This window comes from Myotis nattereri (genome assembly GCF_964212035.1).
Source record: "Myotis nattereri genome assembly, chromosome: 3".
NCBI lineage: Eukaryota > Metazoa > Chordata > Mammalia > Chiroptera > Vespertilionidae > Myotis > Myotis nattereri.
In genome coordinates this window covers 207,104,540-207,125,214 of record NC_138077.1, presented here as the reverse complement: position 1 = coordinate 207,125,214, position 20,675 = coordinate 207,104,540, and the positions used below count along the sequence as shown (strand labels likewise).

The following is a 20,675-nucleotide window of genomic DNA, read 5'->3' as shown; positions in this document are numbered from 1 at the left end:
CCCCGGCCCTCCCCCAGACCTGGCCCTGGAAGGTGTTCTCCTTCCCCGTGTGGCCCCACCATCCTCCTATTACTCTGGTTTCTACTGACCTCAGCCGGGCATCCAACTCAGCTGCGGACACTAACTCTGCCTCCACCATACCTTTTGCGTCTGTCCTCTACCCGCAAAGCGGTGTAAGCCACCACCATCTCTTGCCTGGACTCTAGCAACCTCCAAGCCGGCCCTGCCTTCCCCTGCCCGCCTCAGACCCTGGTCCCTTCTACGGACATCCGTCCCTCCGTTTCCATGGTACCTAGGGTCAAGGCTGAGCTCCCCTGTAGCCGAAATCCTGGTCTGGCTCTGCCTCCTCCTTCCCTGCTTGGTTCCCCCTCCAGCCGCATGACCGCATGACCGTTTGGCCGGCTCTCACTGAACTCCTTTCTCTGCTGCCACAGGGCCTTTGCTCAAGCTCTTCTTCCTCTTGAACATTGTGAGGCCCACCTCCTCCTGGTTGTAGATGGAACCCGCCCTTCCTCAGAGGAGCCTGCCCTTTCTCCCTGTCATGCTCCAGAACCTTCTGCTTTACTGCGCTCAGCGGTCCTGTTGCCCCGTGTCTGGGGGACCCTTCGATGAGCCTGTCCACCACATGAAGACAGGGACAACTTTGCGCTCACCCTGGGTTTTTGCTGATTAGGCACAGAGCCAGGCTCAGCAGCTCTTCAGTGAACGTCTGTGGAATGAATGAATGAATGAATGAAGTCACTTGACTCTCCTGGGAGAGACTGGCGGAGTGGGGGGTGCAGGTCCTCTGCCTCTGGGGCATCCTCGGTCCTGCCTAGTCGTGGGAGCCTAGGCCTGAGGCAGGGGGCTGCAGCCCTGAGGAGGAGATTGGGGTACCCCTTGATTCAGGTCCTCACCCCATCATGCTCCCCACAACTGCCTATTCCTTAGACTCTGAATCTTACTAGACAGGACTAAGTCCAGCAGTCCCTCCTTATCTGTGCTTTTGCTTTCCGCAGTTTCAGTTAGCCATGGAACATCACAGTCTGAAAATATTACATAGAAAATTCCAGAAAGAAAAAATGGTAAGTTTTACATTGCACACCATTCTGAGTAGCATGATGAAATCTCAAACTATTTCACTCCGTCCAGCTGGACACGATCCATCCTTCGTCCATGGTGTCCGTGCTGTCGGCCTGTTCGTCACTTTGTAGCTGTCTTGGTTCAGACCCAGTCACAGCAGCCGTGCTTGTGTTCGCCATCCTTATTTTATTTAATGCCATCTTCGCACTGCTTTTATTATAGCATATTGTTACAATTGTCCTCGTTTACTAGTTATGTTCTTAATCTCCCACTGTGCCTAATTTATAAACTTTATCATAGGTATGTCTGGGAACAGGCTGTGTGTGTAGGGTTCAGTATTATCCGTGGTTTCAGGCATCCATCCACTTGGGGCCTCAGAACATATCCCCTGTGGATAAGGGGGGGCCTCCTGTTATGTCCCGTGCATCACTTGTTCCTCGGTGCTGGTTTGTGGAATGAATATCTGCCCCCTTCAGTGTCTATCACCTTTGTCACCTGGAGTGCTATGGTCCCTGGGGGTCACACCAGCGCTCTGTACCCTCCCTTAGCCCTTCACCCCTAATAGGCACAGCCCTTCACCCCTAATAGGCACAATCCCACTTGGGTAGGAGAGGAAATGGCCTGGTAGAAACAACCACCCCCTACTCGTCAAAAGGGGGAAATCGAGGCCCCAAGGCTGCCTACTCTGGTGTCCCGGCTTCCAGATCCTCTCTGCTGCTCCAACCCACTCCCCTGCCCCAAGGGCCTAAGCAGAGGGGGTGGCTTCTCAGGAGGGAGTAGTGGGTGTGTGTGCTCTGTGAGATTTGCTTCTCTTTTTTCTTATTTTAAATATTTTTATTGATTTTAGAGGAAGGGAGAGGGAGAGAGAAACATCAATGATGAGAATCATTGACTGGCTGCCTCCTGCATGCCCCCCACTGGGGATCGAGTCCGAACAACCCGAGCATGTGCCCTGATTGGGAATCAAACCGTGACCTCCTGTTCATAGGTCGACGCTCAACCACTGAGCCACGCTGGCCAGGCAGATTTGCTCCTTTCCTAATGATCTCACACCAGGTTACACGCTGCACACCAGCAAAGGCTGGTTTTTGTTCACCACTGTGCCTGGCACATGACTGCCCACTAAATGCATGAACTGGCTAAGGGTGGAGGGGGCATTCACGCCCAGGCCTCTCAGGGTGTCCTCTGGCCTCCCCTTGCACAGCAAACACCACCGAACAGTTGCTGGCTGATGACTCCGTGCCCACGGCCCTCTGTGGATGTGCCTGATACCCGTTATCTTTTCACACCCACCATCCCTTCTCCTCAGTTTGACTCAACATTTACTGAGCTCCTTCTGGGGCAGGGCTGGGGATGATGCCAGGGCTTCCAGTAATGGGGTGGGCAGGGCTTCTGGGGGGCAGGGATCAGTCTTTGCTTCCTGTTCTCCCTGCCCAGCCCAGATGGGCCCGACCACCGAGTTCCATCCCAGAGTAGGGCTTGGCCACGGCCCCGCCGGTGGGGTGAGGTCAGAAGCACCTAGCCTCCCGGGAGGACAGTCCACATGGTTTTGGCGGGGAGATGTGGCCCAGAGCCTGGATTTTCACCGGAGGGAGGAACTGGGCCACAAACCCGTCCCAGGAAGTGGGGTGGGGGAGAGAAGGGAGCTGCCCTTTAAATGTCACCTAGGCACTGGCACCTGCCTGAGGCAAGTCCTTGGTCTTTCTGCCCCTGCAGGAAGGTAGGCGGGTTAAGAGTGGATCCTGGAGTCAAAGCCATCTGGCCCCACCTCTGACTTGTGTGACCTCTAAGCCTGTTTCTGTGTCTGTAACATGGGGACATGATAATGCTACAGGCCTACCAGCACCAGGAACAGCTGCACCCAGAAATATTGCTAAAGAAACGGAGGCCCAGAGAGGTGTCTGCTGTGGTCTGACAAATCAGGGGCACAGGCGCAGACACGGGGCAGGGGCTGCCAGCTGGGCACCGGGCTCAGGTACCAGGTAGGAAACAGGCGCTGCCAAGCCAATAAAATAATGACTTTATTTGCTACACTGACAGCGGCTGAGTGGGGCTGGAGGCTGCTGTCTCTACGGGATGTTTGAAGAGGAGGACTCAGGTAGCATTTCTCCGGGTGGGGGCAGGGAGGCTGGCTGGGCAGACTTGGGACGGGAGCATGACAACCGCCAACCTGGGGGCTGCAGTAGTGGTCGTGGTGTCTGCAGATGGCGCCGTCGGTGGCTCAGAGGCAGGGGATCAGAGTCCAGTGGGCCGGACGGGGCGCACTACCTCCCAGGCCGGGTGGGCGGCGGCCAGGGCTGCTCCGCCAGCTCCCGCTCCAGCTGCTTGAACCGCTTCTTGGAGGCCCGTTTGGGCCGCAGCCACCGCAGGCAGCCGGGGAGGCACTGGTCCAGCGCACTCTGCAGAGAGAGCAGGGACAGTGCAGGGGGGCGGCCATTTGGGTCCCCCCTACCCAGAGTCTCTCTGACCCAACTGGGGGGGGGAGGGGGGTCCCACCTCCAGCATGAAGGCCCCCACGAAGTTGAAGGCGACCAGGCCCAGCAGCAGCAGCTTGAAGCAGGTGTCGGTGATGTCCCTCAGTGCCAGTGGCCCCTGCAGGAGGCCGGGGACCAGGAGGAGGCCCACCAGGATGGAGCCCAAGAGCGCCAGGGCCGCCAGGAAGGGCACTGGGGGTGGGGGAGTCTATTAGGCCAGGGAACCCCCACACACATGTCCAGGGGATCCCCCCCATAGGCACCGGCCCCCACAGCCCCTCCCCTTCCTGTGCCGCCCCGCCCCGCCCCCAAGCAGCACCGTTGGTGTACAGCGGCCGGCGAAAGGGCGCCCCCTTGGACACGGCTGCAGCCAGGATGAGGTACTGGAAGCTGGACAGAGAGAAGATCACTGTGTTCTCGTAGTTGGGCAGGTTGTCTGGCGCGGGCACCGTCTTGTTCAGAGGCACAAACCTGAGGGTATGGGGACCAGGGGTCAGGGGATGAGCGTGCCGAGGACACGGCAGGGTGGGATTTGGGGACGGGCACCCTGCTTACCAGGGCTGGGCCACAGCCAGGAAGTAGCCCCCCAGCTGCACGCCGGCCACCAGGGCCACCTGCAGCAGCAGGCTGCTCATCACGGGCACGCTGAGCAGTGCCCCCGGCGGCCGCGCCCGCCCCAGTACCAGTGCCGGCCCCGTGCGGCTCATGAGCACGGCCACCGTGGTGGTGATGACCAGGTCGATGGCCAAGAACTGCACGTCGCCCAGGTTCGTGTTGATCTGGTGGGGGGGGGAGGGCAGAAGGAAAGGTCGCCGCTAGTCCCACGGGAGGCACCAGCCCCGCCCTTAGGGAGCCCCTCTCCCATCTCTGCTGACTTTGCGAGGCCTGAACTGATGGGCAGGTTCCCCTACTCACAGGGAAGTCCTGGCCTCGGGGAGACTGAGGCTCTGCCTCGAGCACTGGGTGAGGGGAGGGCCCGGTTCCTGCCCACAGAAAGCCCCGGGCCTCAGATGGACACCGGGCAGGCCCCAGACACTAGGACCTGCTGCAGCATGGCTTCCACAGGGGCAGGGCAGGTGCTCAGAGAGGGGCTGAGACGCCCCTGACGGGGAAACACGAGAAAGGGAGGGGCCTGGGCTCCGTCCCACAGCCGCCTGCACCTCCTTCCTGGGCCTGGGCTCTGCCTCGGTGTCCCCTGGGGGAGCTCGCGGAGGGCAGAACCCCTCTCCAGTTTCCGAGGGCCCACAGGCTCTGTGATTTCACCCTCGCACACCAGCCTGGCCACACAGCTAGAAAGTGGCAGAGCCACACCATCTATCCCAGAACCGGCTGGGCCCCTAACCATTCCCGAGTGTCCCTCTCCCTGGGCCTGGCACGGGGCCTGCGCTCAGGCCCGGCTCTGAGGGAGCTCGGCAGATGCCCACCGTGTAGAGGATCAGCACGGAGATGAACTGGGTCAGGCTGTACAGGGCCATGTACTTGAAGACGCTGAAGGACGTGTCGAGGGAACAGCGGCCTTCCCTGGGGAGCAGGGTATGGACATTAGGGCGCCCGGGCTGGCTGATGGGCCAGCCCTCGCCCACGGGCCCCTGCTCGCCTCACCTGATGACCATGGGCACACACTCAATGCTGGCCATGCTCGAGGTGAAGGGCGAGACCACCGAGGCTTCAGCCTGGGAGAGTGAGATGCCCACGTCTGCTGCCTTCAGGGCCCCACAGTCATTGGCGCCGTCCCCGCACATGCCCACACAGTACCTGACACGGAGGGGTGGGCAGGCTTGGCCTGAATTCCCAAGCTGGCTCTGGGCCTGTGAGGTGCCTCCCGGGCTTGCTGGGAGAACACGGGGATGGCTGGGTCCCTACTGCCTGCATGGTGCCTGGTGCATAGTAGGTGCTCAGTAAATGGGTGCAATGACGACTTTGGCATGACAGCCCCAGGAGCCTGCATGGGTTCTCTCTGACCCTGAGGTGGGAGACAGGGGCTCCTGGACCAGCATGTGCCCCCTCTCCCTCCCCCATGTGCACTCACTGAAGCTTCTGCAGCTCACACACCAGCTCTGTCTTCTGCTCAGGAGCCATACGGGCAAAGATGGTGCCCTGAACCAGGACCTGGGAGCACAAGGGGGAGGGGGGCTGAGGCAGCCACAGGATGGGGGTGGGGGAGCCAAGAGGAAAGAGCAGAGCAGCGGGAGGTGGGGGGTGACCAGGGAGGCTGGGAGGGGGGTGGGGGCAGGCGGGCGGGGAGGCAAGCCCTACCTTGGGGAGTAGCCTGGGGAAGTGCTTCTTAAGCACAGCAAAGGTGGCCCCGCTGAGGGCCAGGTGGCTGGATCGGGGGTCTGGCTCCGCGGTGTAGCTTGCGGCCTGGTCAGGATCCTAGGGGCCCAGGAAGCTCAGCTCAGCTCCCCTGCCCACCCCGATTGCTGGGGTGGGTCAGGTGGCACAGGGGTGAGGTCACCAGCTTGGTACGCAGCAGGAACTCTGGGCCAACCTCACCTTAGCCCCGTTCACAGCCACCGAGGACTCCACGGGCAGGAGCTCGAGGGAGGCAGGCTGGCCCCGCTCAGGGGCAGTGGCGTGGACGATGACCAGACGCTCCTGGGGGCCCACCATGCCGCAGCTCTGGGCCACAGTGACAGCTGTCTGCAGGTTGTCCCCTGGAGGGCATGGGGCAGGTCAGGGTCCAGCTGCTTGCCAGGGCCACCCTCACTCTCCTGCCACTCACGGATGGGAACGTCGAGGCTGGACAGGTTATCAATGTTCGTGAACCTCGGTTTCCTCGTCTATAGAATTAGGCGTCAAAGGTCTTAGAAACTGGGGCCTGGGTGTGAGTTCCACACATACTACTTAGTGCCGTGGGACTTGCTGGGAGAGCGTGTGTGGGAGGTGAGGGGGGGACAGGAGGAGACAGACCCACTGGGCTCCTCCATGCCACCTGGCTAGAATTTTGCTTTTTTTGCTCCACGAAACTGTCACACCTTTGTCATTTCCCCCATTTCTCAAAGGTGGACACCGGACCTTGGAGAGGCCACCCAGCAGGTGAGCCATGGGGTGGAGCCCAGGCTGCCCCACACCACCCCTGGGCCCTCTGAGCCTCACCTTCCTCGTCGGTCAGATGGGGTGACAATGACCAGGTGGGAGGGACACTGTATAAAGATCCAGGACATGTGCCCCAGGAAGTGCCACTAGGTATCTCTGTCTGCCCAGGAGGGGGCAGCCCGCCTAACCGGGCCCCGCTGGTACCTGTCACCATGACCGTGCGGATGCAGGTCCCCCGCAGAGCCTGGATGACTGATGCGGTCTGTGGCTTCAGCAGATTCCTCATGACCAACAGCCCCAGGAGACTCAGCTCCTGCTCCACCGTGTCCCTGCAGGGTGGGGTCAGAGGTCACGCAGTGAACAAGGCCCCTCCCCCAGCTCTGGGCTCTGCCTGCACCAGGCCTCCCTTTGCCCACGCCTGAGGCTTGGTGTCCAGGGTCCACCTGGTCAGTTGCTGAGCCGCCTCCAGGCTGGGTGGGATGGGCAGCGGCTTGCCGGCGAGGGCCACGACGCGGTAGCCAGTGGCCGTGTAGCTCTGCAGCATCTGGGCGAAGTTGGCGGGCACTGCCAGGCAGAGGCAGAAGTCACTGGGACAAGAAGGGGGATGTAGGGACAGAGGCTGGGCGTCCACCCCCTTCTGTGCCAAGGCCGACCAGCGGACCCTTCACCTGTCTTGGGGTCGCAGAGGCCTGCCACCAGCTCAGGGGAGCCTTTGACATAGGCCTCTGGCTGAGCGGCCCCTGGCCACGCCACCACCACGTTCATGCGCTGCAGGGATGACGAGAAGGGAAAGCGGCCGAGGATGCTGACGGGCACCGGGGGCTCCTCCTGCAGGTTGGAGGGGCAGCTGAGGGGCTGGCCTGTGGAGCCCTCCCCTCCCACCCCACAGGCACACCCTCAGCTCACCATGCCCTGCAGCTGGGGCTGCTGAACGGGAGGTCTCATCACTGCCAACACCTGGGACCCAAATGCCGAGTCTGCAGCCGGCCCCTCCTCCAGGACCTGGGAGGCAGGCAGAGAGGTTGGCATCAGAGGGCCTGGGGCTGCCGATCCTTGGCCCGTGGAGAGAGGCAGCAGGAGAGACTCAGTCAGACTATGAAAGACTTCCTTAACGTGAGACTGGATAGAACAGAAGAATGTGGGCTTTGGGGTCAGATGGACCCAAGTGCAAACTCTGGCGTTGCCACTTAAAAGCTGCTGGTGACCTTGGACAAGCTACTGCAGATCTCCCTCAGCCTCAGCTTCCTCCCTGTGAGGCAGCTTTAGGCTTCCTTCCTGGGGCCACAGGGAGGAGTACGTGAAGAGATGGACAACAGCTACAACAGCGAACTGGCACTTAGTAGGTGCTGGCACATAGTAGGTGCTGAGCACGTGGCCTTGGTCATTGTTACCACTGATGGTGGCACAACCGAGAACACCCTGGAAGTCCTAGAATGAAGACCAGGTGGGCTTACCTAGGGCCCAGCCACCCTGTTTGGCCTCCTCACCCAGCCAGTAGATTCCACCATCTTGAGGTCCATAGGGTCGCCCACTGGGGTGTCCTGGAGCCGGCTGAGGCCGTGGCAGGTGGCCAGTGCTCGGAGCAGGGGCCCCATGGGCAGGCGGCGGGGCTCTGGGACCAGTGGCAGGAAGGCCTGCCCTTGCAGGGGCACCACACCCATCACATCCAAGCCATCCTCAGTGAGGGTGCCTGTCTGCAGGGGGCAAGGGGGCAGCCCGGTGGTGAGGCCTGGGATGAGCTGTGCCCTGCTGGGTTGGGCGCCCACACCCCAGGCCAGGTGGGTCCCATGGGAGCCCAGGAGCCAGAGCTGGAGCCAGAAGAGGTCCTCTCTCGTCTCTGGGCCTTTGCACATTTGGATCCCTGTGCTGATCGGTCCTCCCCAGCCCCTGCTGTTTCATCGGCATCATTTCCTCCAGGAAGCCTTCCTTAACCTTGGGTCAGGTGTCCTGGCTTTGGGCTCCCACCCACAGCCTCTTTGCTACCCCATCAATTGCTCACTGCAGTACCAGGGAGAAGGTCTGGTCAGTAATTGTTGAATGAATGAATGAACAAATGAATGAATAAAAGAATTCCTGCATTTCCTACACGTCCATCGGTTACCTGTCTGGCTCCTCGTCTAGCCTGGGGACTCTGAGAATCTGATCATGCACCACCCTTTCCACTCAAAACTCTCATGGCCCCCCTGCCCCCAGAACAGCATCTCCCCTCTGCTCCCGGGGCCCCACGCACATGGCCTGCTCCTCCAAGGAGCCACATTGGTTCCTTCCCAACTGCCCCTACACCCCACCCTGTCCTGCCACATCTGTGCGGCTCACCCCACACTGAGGTCACCCAGGGACCTGCTCTTTGACTGCCCTCTCTAAGAGAGTGACCCCCATGTACCGCCCATCATGTACCCCATTCACTTCCTTCCTAAAACCCATCACACCAGTGGCTCTCTGTGCTCCCTGGCTCACTTGCTGTGAGGGGAGTAGGTGGGTGCGCGCACACACACACACACCCATACCCATGTCCATCTCTGCGGGTCACTGAGGGGTCCCCAGTAGTACTGGGCGCACAGCAGGCCCTCAGTGGCTCTCAAACAAATGAATTAATGATCTCAGATATTTGTGTTTCCCCCCTGGGACAGGGCCTGGCATCCAGCAGGCCCTCGGCCAACGCTGCTGAGTGAAGACTGCAGGTGGGGAGGCCTGGCCGTGATGCCTGTCTGTGCCCCGCCCCACGCCAGCCCCGCCCACGGCCCCCACCTTGTCGAAACACACCAGCCGGAGCTTGCCCCCCAGGTTGATGCGCAGCGGGTGGATGCAGAAGATGCCCTGGCTCCGCAGCCGGCTCTGGGCGTAGAGCGTGCACACGGTCATGGCGGCTGGCAGGGCGGGCGGCACCACCACCGTCACCAGGTCCAGAGCCCGGATCACGATCTCGTTCACAGGCACCTGGCAGGGGGCACTGTGAATGCCAAGGGCTGGACTGGATGGGCCCTGGACTCCTACTGGCAGCCCCCACCCAGGCTTACCCGGTTTCGGTGGAGGATGAAGATGCTGTAGATGGTTCCGAGGAGAGCTGGGGAGACAGCAAGGGAGGGACTCAGCGGGGTTTAGGCTGGGGCCTTGGGGACCATGGCAGTGGGGCACAGGGTACACTCACCCAGGACAGACAGGGCAGCCACAAACTTGATGCTGTGTTTGTAGAACTTGAAGTTGATGGGCCGGGGATGCAAGATGGAGCTCACCAGCCCCCCTTTAGCCGTGCAGAACCCTGTGAGGAGATGGGGAAACTGAGGCAGGGGATGCTGAAGGTCAAGATGGGTTTCCTCAATCCCTACCCATTTCACCTGCAGCACTGGGGTTATAAGACATACACATGACAGCCCACAGGCCTTGTCCAGCCCTTATAGAGTTTAGTGAAAACTCAATTAGTAAGTCCGACCCGGTGACTTTGGGTCTCGTTCCCAGGTGGCAAAAACCTGCTGAAGTTGCACAGTAGTCCCCCCTTATCTGAAAGGGACGTGCTCCAAGACCCCCAGTGGGTGCCTGAAACCGTGATGGTAACGCACCCTATATATACTGTTTCCTCCCGTAGGTACGCACCTTTTCACTTAAAGACCGCGCTTTACGGCTTCTCTCTGTCATACCTGAATTGCCAGCATCACTACTCTCGTACTTTGGGGTCATTATTAAGAAAATAAGGGTTTCCTGAACACAAGCACTGTGATACCTCAACACCCAGTCTGGTAACCGAGTTGGCGAAGTGACTACAGGGCGGGTAGAGTACCGGGCATGAATATGCTGGGCAAAGGGAAGCTTACATTTCCAGTGGGACAGAGTGGGATTGTGTGAGATTTTATTATGCTACTCAGAACAGCGTGCAACTTAAAACTAAACAACTGTTCATTTCTGGAACTTTCCACTTACTATTTTCAGGCCGTGGCTGACGGCAGGTAACTGAAACCTTGGGGGCGGGGGGGCTCTTTCCTGCTCGCCACATCCCTCCCTCCAGCCAACCCCAAGCAGGGCAGCGGCAGAGGTGGGTCCTCCCTGCCCCATGGCCCCTGAATGAAGAGGGTGGTGCACGCACAGGCCTCTCTTCCAGGTGCTGGGCCCGGCACCCTCCCTGCTTCCCTGACTCCCACCTGTTCGGGTCACCACGGCCAGGACGTGGGGTCCTATGAAGGCCCGGGCCTGCAAGACGAGGGTCCCGCAGAAGAGTGTGTGCCGCCGGTGGGTCTCCGGGCCGTAGGGCACTGGCCCCTCGGGCAGGGCCGTCTTCAGCACTGGCACGCTCTCCCCTGCAAGGACGTGGTGTGAGGCCCCTGACGGCCTCTGTGCCTGCCCCCCACATCCCACCAATGAGACCAAGAGTTATGTGGGGAATTGTTTCCTCAGCCCCAGGCCTCGTGTAACTCTCATAACTACGTGTGAAAAACCACTGCCTCCATTTTACAAAGAGGGCCACTGAGGGCAGAGGGCAACGACATAAAGACACAGCGAGACAGACCCGGGAGGGTGTGTGCAGCCTGTCAGTTACAGGAACCATCTCTTGGGGGAGTCAGGCGTGTGCGTGTGCACACATACGCGAAGCAGGGGCTGAGGTTGGGGGAGACCGCCTCCTTCCGTGGGAATTCTTTTCTAACAAGCTGTGCTATTTTTATCATTCAAACCAATGAAGTATTGATACGAGGGGGCTTAACCACTGCAGGGCCCCGAGCCCACTGCCTGGCAGAGCAGCGATCTCTTACTGAGGGCCCGAGGGGTGCGGAACGAGTAATGCTGAGGCCAGGCTGTTGGCAGGAGGGAAGAGAAAACTCCAACTGGAAGTCCTGATGCGAGGCTGCGGGGCTGGTGCAGGGGGGGAGATGCAGGAGCCGGCTCACCTGTCAGAGAGCTCTCGTTGGCCACGCACTCGCCGGCCACCAGCGCGGCGTCGCAGGGCATCAGCCCACCATCCTCGGGCAGCACCAGGCAGTCTCCGGGCACCAGCTGGCTGGAGTCAACCCATTCCTCCTCTGCAGGCAAGCGGAAGCCTCAGCGTGACCCAGAGGCAGGAAGGGGGAGGCCCCAGCCACCTCCCCCACCTCCCTCCCTTCCCCAGCTCTCACCTCCCCCAGGCCGGCACACGCACACGCGCACGGACAGTTTGACCATGTCCCTCAGGGTCTGGCTTTGCTGTAATCAGGGGGACAAGCAGGGAGTGGATGGGTGGAGCCCCCTTGGGGACCCACCTGTCCCGCCCTGCCCTACCCACCTCACATCACCCACCTTTCTGGTTTTGTACAGCGAGAGGCAGATGGAGACGGAGGAGATGAGGAAGATGCACAGGGCGTACCAGTAGTAGTGGTCAGCCAGCCACAGCCCGATGCTGAAGGCCTGGAACCCGTAGTAGGGGTTCAGTGCCTGGGGGAGGGGCAGGAGGCAGTGTGAGGCCCGTGGTTCCCAAGGCAGCCCGGCCCAGGGAGCAGAGTGCCCTGCAGCGGTCACAGGACCACCGCCAGGCCGTCAGTCCATCCAGGCGTCCCTCCAGCCCCAGCTTCTTCGCTCTGCACAGGACGTGGGCATGCGCATGCCGGGCCCCTGAGAAGCACTTCGTCTAAGGGTCACACATGTGATGACAATTCCGCCAGGAAGATGCTGCATCAGCTCCACTTTACAGGTGAGGAAACTGAGGCACAGGAGGCCTAAATCACTTGCCCACATAGTTCCCAAGTGGCTCTCCAGAGCTCACATCAGACCAGACTCTAAGAACCTCTGCCCTTCACAGGCGTCTGTCCCTGGCTCAGAGGGCTGGGAGGGTAACTATACTCCGAAGGTCAGGGTCACTGGCTTCCCTTGTCCCTGTGTGACCTTGGCCCTGCCACATCCCCGCCCTGAGCTCGTGTTCCTTATATGTGAGCAGTGTCCCACTCCTAGTCCCTGCTCACGGGGCTGTGGGAGAATGAGGAGGTGGTGCACGGACAGGCCCCGGACCTGGGCTCGGCACAGAGCAGGAGCCCAGGCTGTGTGGGTTCACCTTGGCTTCTAGTCCCCAGCCTGGGCCAGAACCTCCCGGTCCTCACCCCGGGCTGACTGGGGTTGGGTCTGAGATGACTCTACGGTGGAGAAGGGGACAGCTAGTCTGGGCCCAGAGAAGGCAAGCCCCTGGCCAAGGTGGCACAGCCAGTCCAGGCCAGAGGTGGGACGCAGCCCAGCGACAGCCTACCTCGTCCACCAGCAGCTGCAGATAGGACTTGACGGGCACACTGATCACGTTGGGGCCGTAGATGGCCTTCCTGTAAGAGGAGAAGGGGCAAAGCCATCAGACAAAAGGGGCTGTGGCAGCTGGACCCTCTTGGGGTGAGAGCTCCCCATTTTACAGCTGGGGAAACTGAGGTCCAGAGAAGGCAGGTGACTGGAAGAAGGCAGCACGCGGGGTGGGGGCACGGCGTCCCCAGCTCTCAGGGCCTCTGGTCCAGGGCAGCACACACCTCACGGTTTGGTCCTGGAGGCCGAGGCCGGAGTGGGAGTGGCGGATGTCGTCACAGGTGCGGCCTTGGTCCAGGAGGCTGGGAAGGTGGGGAGGGGCATGGTGTAGGTGACGGGCCTGCGCTCTGCACCCCCAGCCCCTTGGCCCACTTCTGCCAACTAAGCTCCCAGGGAAAGCAGGTCCCTCACTAGCCCTGGGCTTAGCTTTCTCCTTGGTTCCTCTGATTGGCCCCAAACCCTCTCAGCAAGGAGAGAACAACGAGAGCTGACAATATTCAACAGTGACAAGAGCAGTGACGCCTTAGGTAAGTCACTTAACCTCTCTGTGCCTCAGTTTCCTCACCTGCCACATGGGAACGGTGATAGCACCAACCTCAGAGGGCTGCGGGCGGGTTACGGGAGGTAAGCCTGCCAAGTGCTGGGACAGTGCCTGGCACTCACTAAATGACAAACCCATTGGCGATCTTTGCTGCTCTTCGTATGTAGCAGAGGCTGCTGGTGCCACCCCCACATGCCCTTGGCATTTACCTCTGCGCGATGCAGAAGCTGAGTGCAGACACCTAAGGGCTCTCCCAGCTACAGGGGCTTGCTCTGCCTACAACCAACAGTGGTAGGGAGGTGATGGACAGGTACCCCAGCCTCCTCACTCTGGGGGTGAGGGCACCCCGAGGTGTGTGCTCTACATGGGCTCAGAGATTCCTGAGTGGACTGGGCTCCAGGTGCCCACAATAACCACTCCCCTGGCAGCCTGCCAGTCCCACCTCACTTCCCAGTTTCGTGGGATCACTCTCCAGGCAAACTCTGCACTTGAATCCCTGGCTCAGGGTCTGCTTCTTGGGGCTCAACTCAGATGTGTTGTAAGCTCGCATTTATAAGGCGCTTAGGAGGCGGCAGAGCTGGGACCAGACCCCAAACAGATGGTGTGAGTCCAGAGGCTGGGCCGAGCTTTATATGACACTTAGGAGCCTCACCCTCGAATAGCCCCGGGAGGCGGGGATTCTCTTCATGCCCTGTTTATAGAGACCCCCGGGCCCAGGGACATGCCCATGATTTCAGGAGGCCAAGGCACAGAGCGGGGAGGAGCCCAGGCCACTTCCTTGGCTCAACGCAGCACCCTGTGGGAGGTGGTGTGAGCCACGGCCCTACCTGACGTGGCAGAAGGCCTGCTGGGTCTCTATCCAGACGTAGCGCTGGCCCCGGAAGAGGTAGAACCGCAGCAGCTGCTGCTGGGGGGAGAGAGGAGAGGCTGGGCTTCAGGCAGCCCCGGAGCAGCGCTCGCGTGGGGTGGGGGCAGGGACCAGTGTCACAGGAGAGCGACAAGAGAGGAGGGTAAAGTGGTCAGTCGGCTTCCTGGATGTTTAGGACAAAACCAAAGGTGCCTGGAGAACATGGAGTCCACCCCGCTGAGCGAGTGAGCGCGCGCACACACACACACACACACACACACACACTACAGCATCTGAGAGTAAAGCCTGGAGCGGGGCAAGGACTGTCCAGAACCCACCTGTCCACTCACGACCTCTTCACTCCTGTGGAGCTGGGCGGTGTCCTTCCACGCTTCCTCCGGTACTGCCCCCACAGCAGCCTGGCTCCGCCCATCCTCCGCCTGGGTCTGTGGGGGCAGCTCCAGGCTGGGGAGGGTTTGGGGGTTACTGTAGAGCTTTGGGAGCTAACCCACCACCTCCCCATCCCCCCAGAGCCACCCTCTGTCCCTGGGAGGGGAGGGTGCCAGACCTTTGTGCGTGGGGGCCGGGGAACAGGGGCTTCTGGGAAGGGGTGATGGGCTGCCTTACCTGCCCTTGCTGATGGGCTCAGTCTGCACCCGGACAGTGTAGAGCTGCCACGAACTATCCTGGAACGCAGAGGAGTGGACTTAGTCCTGGAAGAGACCCCCCCTCCCCCCAGGTTCCTCCCCACAGCCAGGCAGTCCCCGCTGGAGGAGGCAGAGATCAAGAATATAGATGGCCTCCTCAGGAACCACCCAACCTGCCCCTTCCGCCCACTGCTCAGATGGGAATGCTGGGGTCCAGAGGGAACAGTCTGCACAAGGTCCCGCGGAAAATTAGTGGCCAGGCTGGGATGAACCTGAGCACCCTCCACCCGTCACCTGACCCAGCGCCGCCTTCCTCCGGCTCTAGGCTGCCGGCTTGGCCTCTCACCTCTCTGTCTCTTGTTTCGATGACGAGTGTTTCGGCGCGGGCCAGGCTGCACGGCCGGCATCGCAGCCACACCCCCCATGCCGGCTTCCAGCGGAAGAGCAGCAAAGGGATCCCTGCCATCATCCAGACCACGACGTGATAGCCGATAACCCTCCATGGACTCCCGCAGTAGCCGCTGAGCCTCTGGGCGCCGGGAGAGAAGAAGGCCAGGTGGGGGCGGGCGGGGCTGGGGGAGGAAGCCGGGGGTCTGGGCGGCCTGGTGTTGGTCCCACCTGCCCCCGCCGGCCCACATACCACGGATGAAGCTGAGGAGCTGAGGGGATCGAGAGATGGCTCTATCGTCAGGGTCCCATAGCTGGCGGCCGTGCTGCCCACCAGAAGGCTGCTGTCTGTGGACAGAGAGAAAAAGGTCATTTGGGGGCAGAGGGCTCCTCTTCCTCTTATTTCTTTAAACATAACAAGCAGCGCCGTTTTAATAAACTGATGTGATCGGGACAACAGCTCAAGTCTTCCCGGGCCTGTTATCTGGCCGGTCTGTTGGTTCTCACGCAGTGTCTTGTTTACTGTGTGTCTGGTGACTTCTGACGGGGGTGGGCCCAGCTCTGGGGGACGTGCCTGGGGAGCACCCTGAGCTTCCACAGCGCTCACACATGCTGCTGCCAGCCTCCTGGGAGCACTGTGTCCCACTTTCCCATCTGGTCCCCACCCTGAAGGCAGGGTCGGTTGCTTATCCTTGTTCAAGGCCAGCATAGGCCTGGCAGCGAGGAGATGCGGGGAAGTCCAGTTTGGACTGGTAAAACGTCAGCCCGCCTTTGAGGGCAGCCTCACCCCAAAGGTGGGGTGGGAGTGGGGAGGAGGGACCCAGCCACTGGGGTGGGCGGGAGGGGAGGGTGAGCTGAGCCAGCCCCCAGGACTGTGGTGTCCCAGGCACCTGCCACCGTCACAGTATCACCGCCTCTCAGCTGCTCTGCCCCCAAACCTGGGCTTCCAGCTTCCCCGAGCCACAGCGGCCCCATGTGCGTGAGCCAGCTCTACTCCGGGCTCTTTACACAATTAACACATAACCCTGCCGCGTAAGCGCAATGACTGTCCCCTTTTACAGAAGAAAATGAGGCTCAGAGACACCCCGAGATCACACAAGCACATGGAGCGCAGGGACGCAAGCCCAGCTAGGCAGACCCCAGGGCGGGCTCTCATCCGCCTGCTTTACCACCTGGGAACGCCCTGAGGGTTGGGGCTGTGTGTCCCATCAGACCAGGCAGTCTGTCTCCTACCCCAGCCCCCACATCTCCTTGCCTTGTGATGGGGATAGTAATTACTACGCTAATAACCATAATAAGAGCAGCCAACATCCATTAAGCACTTCCCAGGTGACAAGAGCAGCTCTAAGCCTCTACACAAATTAACTCATTTAACCCAGCAACACGATGAGGGGGACTCCTTTTTCCCATTATGCAAATGAGGGAGCTGAGGCTCAGAGACAGCCCCCCCCTGCCCCTCCCCCATAAATGGTGAAGCCAGGAACTCAAGGGTCCGGATCCTGTGCTTTTGGGGTCTATGTGGGCACTTTCAGAGAACAGGGCATACGCCCTGCCCTGCACCTCCTGAAGCCGCTCTCACAGCGGTGAGTCAGAAACCAAATTAGCCCAAGCCCCACCTACTGCCAATCACTCCTCTGTCCACTCAGGTGACTCAGAAGACAGATGGAAGTCACCAGCTCCAGGAAGACAGACACAGACACACAGACACACACACACGCACACGCACACGTACACGCACACGCACATGACTGTAGCCCTCAGCCATCAGGGGCTATGGCCAGGAGTCTACTCAAGGCTAGAGGGGCGGGAGGCCAGGGACTCTTCTTCCCTGGGGCTCACAGAGACCCTGCCTGGGTCCCCTGGGGTGGTCCCTTCAATCTCTAGGCCTGGCCATGTCCAGCTTGTGAGTGAGGCTCATTGAGGCTTCATTTCCCTCCTTCCCCGGCCCTCAGACAAACGCTTCGGCCCCTCTGCTCTCCGATGTAACCAGGGGAAACTCAGGCTGCTCCTGGTGTGGGGGACAGAGGCACGGGGCTTCAGGCCAACGACACAGCCTGCCTGGCAACGCTGGGTTCTCAGGTGCTTGCCACCAACAAGCCACAGCCCTGTGCCTGCCCCACTGCAAAAGGCCGCAGTCCCAGTTGCTCCTGGAGTCCTTTCTGTCTTTTATGCTAGTCCCCCACCAGCCCTGGAGACCAGCTCTCCGAGTGGGCAGGGTGGGTCGTTTCTCACGCCTTACAGCTGTTCTGGAGGATTCTGTGGTATAAGGGGAAGAGCAACTCATGTTCTAAGGGGCTGACCCAGCCCAGGCCCTGCTCCCAGGGCTTTACATCTGTTAATTCGTTTATTCCCATGAAGCAGGTACTCATTTCATCCCTATTTTACAGAGTAGGAAACTGAGGCCCAGAGAGGTGTAGTAAGTGACCTAAGGCTACACAGCCAGGGAGTGGTGGGATTCGGATCTAGGGCCCATGCTCGTAAGCAGGGCCTCTCCATCACCTTCGTCATCTCCACAGTAATTGTGCTCCTGGCTCTCTAACAAGCAAGCGTTTTTTGGGTTTTTTTGCAAGTCAAGTGCCTCAGCCTCTCCGGCCTTCCACTCCCCAAGTCTAGGATCCTAACCCCGAAGCAGCTGGCACAGGAGGAAGTGGGAGCCACCCGGGGTGTCTGGGGTTCCGGAAGCCTGGGCTTGCACATGCCAGGTCGGTGGCTGCTGGCTCCCCTCCAGGGAGCTGTGGCTCTGCGCTGACCCATTTCCCAGGCTTTCCTCCACTTTCCTGTCACATGGCCTGAGCACTCACAGCTGTGCCACTGTTCCCAGTGCCTTAAAACCCTCGGCGGGACAGCTCACGGGCTGGTCTCACAGCTGGAAAGGGCCTATCCTACTGCAAAGTCCTGTCTGCCCATTCCACCCGGATCCGCAAACATCCATCATGACGTCAGGCCTGCACAGGTGACATCGGCCATCCTGCTCAGCGCGCCTGACACGTGGCGGGGGCTCGGGAACCACTTACTGGATGAATGACCAAATGCCTGCACGTCTCCCTGCGTAAGAGCATGGAAGTGACGAACGAGGCGTCACTATGTCCATCTCCTGCCTCAGGTCAGTCAGCTGTGAGGTGCAGAGGTGTGAGCCCCTTCTTGAGTGTTTTTTTTTTTTTTTAAATATATCTTTATTGATTTCAGAGAGGAAGCGAGAGGGAGACAGAAACATCAATGATGAGAATAACTGATCGGTGGCCAGCGAGCCCCCTCTTGAAGGTCTGGCGAGTGACCGTCTTGTGCCACCCTCACTTGCTCCCTCCCCTCCTCCCACATCTATGACACACCCGTCATTGTCTTTTTCCTTGGATGCTCTCCCAGTCAACCGAGGGAAGAAGAAAGGCAGAGAAGCTTGAAGGAGGAAGTCACACCTGTGGAAATCTAGTCTCCTGCCAAGGTCAGGCCCAGGGCACTCTCTCCAATAGGACGCAAACACTCTGATGTGCTTATTTATCTATTCACATCTCAGTCTCCCCCGGGATGTCACAGGAAGAGCAGGGAAGTGTCTGATCTCTCCGTCCCACCAGCTCAGAGCAGGCACATGCAGGCTGTGTGGGACAAGAATGCTTTCACGAGGATTGTATTGCTCTTCTGAATAAAAGCAACTGACCTTCATGCATAACCCTCTGAGGGAGGTAGTATTATCCCCATTTACAGCTGAAGAAGCAGAGGAACAAAGCTTCGAAGTTCCCTTTTCAGGGCCATACAGCTTGGAAGGGGAGACGCTGGAAAGAATGGGTCTAAATAAGCACATTCCTCACAGCCACCCCGTGGTGAAAAGCATGGATTAGGATCCCCATTTAAAATGAGGCACAAACAGGTTGATTGACATGGCCAAAGCCACACTGCGTTGCCTGGCCTGACTCCACAGCCCTGGGGCAAAGCTGGGGGCAGAACAGAGGGGCTGGAGTCAAAGCTATCGGGCAACTCTCGTTTCCTCCGGAAGCCCGGCTTCCTGCTGGGGATCTCGCAGCAGCCCAGGGAGGCAGCGCTGCCTCCTCCTCTGTGGTTCCCCTGGGGCCAGACTAGGGGGTGAGGGACAACCTGCCAGTAGCACCCCAACCCCTGGACCGGGAGCTCAGGGGCCATCTTTCTCAGCCTCTCCCCTCCCTCACCCCGGGTGCATTCTAGACTTTGGGGGTGGGGCCTGCGGGGGCAGCTGGGGGAGGAGAGACCTGGAGGAGGGGCCTGCAGCTGCAGAGGATGCTCTAGCCCTGGTGGGCCCTTTGCTGAGGTCTGGGGTCTGAGTGATTCACCTGGAGAAAAGAACCTCCTGGGTAGGAAAGGTCGACGGGCCTCCATTCTCAACAGGTGGGATTTCAATTAGGTTCTAGAAACGATGGGCCTGGGCAGCCTGTGATGGTAACATGGAAGGTGTGGTCTCTGGACCTGGATGTTGATAAGCTTCCTCTGGGGGCCGAGGCAGGGGGTGGGAGTGGCCTTTTGTGCCTTTGACCGAGGGACTCGGAGCCTGGCTTTTCCAACTCCATTCATTTTTCAGCCGTGAGAAAACTGCTCAGAGGCCCCGGATGCTGCGGCCTCCAGGCCTCTCCCCGCACCTGGACAGCCATCGCACTCGCGGGAGCGAGGCCAGTGGGAGCGGGGGCATTTCCCTGCGCCCCGCCACCGGGAGCTTCCTCTCCCAGGGCTGCAGGGAGGCGGGAGGGGACGGCTCTGCGCGGCGCCATCTCCAGGCTCCTGGCCTCCCTGGGAAGGGCCCCCGGGCTGACTATCTGCAACGGGGGAGGGGGTGGGCGGGGGGACGCCCCCGAGCTCGCACCCCTGGTTCGCGACGCCACGGTGGGATGTCGCCCCCTGACAACTGTGACCACGGGCAGCCCGGGGATTGCGCCCGGTTCCTGGGTGGCCTGTGCCGCGCACTCACCTGCGCTCATGCTGGTTCCTCGCGCTCATCGCCGGCCCCGGCGCTGCGGCCCGTGGCCTGGGCCTGGGCGTCGCGATGCCCCGCGGCGGGGGTGCGAGGCGGAGGGCGGGAGTGCGGCGGGCGGCCTGGGCGCTAGCAGCTGTCGGCGCCTGGGAAGGTGCCGCAGTCGTGTTCTGAAGCCCCGCCCCACCCACTGCGGTCGAACGTCGTCCGTCGCGCCGCAGGGGCTGCTGGGACTTGTAGTCCGAGCCGTCTCCAACGCAGGCGCAGAGATAGAGACGCCTCAGCCCTGACACACACTCACAGAGAGGGGACTCGCAGGGAATCAGATAGGAAAACCTTGAGACACACGAACATATAGGCACCCAAACACAAGTACAGGACAACCCTCACACCAATTCACAAACAGAAGAGATGTGACATTTAAGAGATAAAGACACAATAACCCTTAGACACACAGATAGACTCCCAAGACACACACACAGAACACAGATTCACACAGGTGACACTGACACCC

General features: G+C 60.3%; 1 protein-coding gene across 5 annotated transcripts; it reads right to left on the bottom strand.

Moving 5' to 3' along the window:
• Positions 1 to 3,065: 3,065 nt before the first annotated feature.
• Positions 3,066 to 20,370, bottom strand: ATP13A2 (ATPase cation transporting 13A2). 5 transcript variants are annotated; one of them, XM_081087881.1, is made up of 29 exons: positions 20,159 to 20,350; positions 15,485 to 15,579; positions 15,191 to 15,373; positions 14,825 to 14,883; positions 14,536 to 14,662; positions 14,178 to 14,254; positions 13,034 to 13,111; positions 12,769 to 12,838; positions 11,832 to 11,966; positions 11,672 to 11,738; positions 11,447 to 11,578; positions 10,706 to 10,861; positions 9,721 to 9,831; positions 9,590 to 9,636; positions 9,321 to 9,509; positions 8,060 to 8,266; positions 7,479 to 7,574; positions 7,241 to 7,400; positions 7,016 to 7,136; positions 6,777 to 6,901; positions 6,030 to 6,190; positions 5,793 to 5,909; positions 5,566 to 5,645; positions 5,139 to 5,291; positions 4,961 to 5,057; positions 4,092 to 4,315; positions 3,856 to 4,007; positions 3,559 to 3,728; positions 3,066 to 3,461 (listed from the first exon to the last, which is right to left on the bottom strand). In XM_081087881.1, exons 1-29 carry the CDS (start codon positions 20,166 to 20,168, stop codon positions 3,327 to 3,329), a joined length of 3,534 nt encoding a protein of 1,177 aa, XP_080944007.1. In that variant the 5' UTR covers positions 20,169 to 20,350; the 3' UTR covers positions 3,066 to 3,326. The 5 variants fall into 5 exon arrangements, with proteins under 5 accessions (XP_080944007.1, XP_080944008.1, XP_080944010.1 ...); XM_081087882.1 differs by lacking the exon at positions 8,060 to 8,266 and having other exon boundaries at positions 3,867 to 4,007; positions 14,178 to 14,257; positions 20,159 to 20,370; XM_081087884.1 differs by lacking the exon at positions 8,060 to 8,266 and having other exon boundaries at positions 20,159 to 20,355.
• Between the last annotated feature and the right edge of the window lie 305 nt (positions 20,371 to 20,675).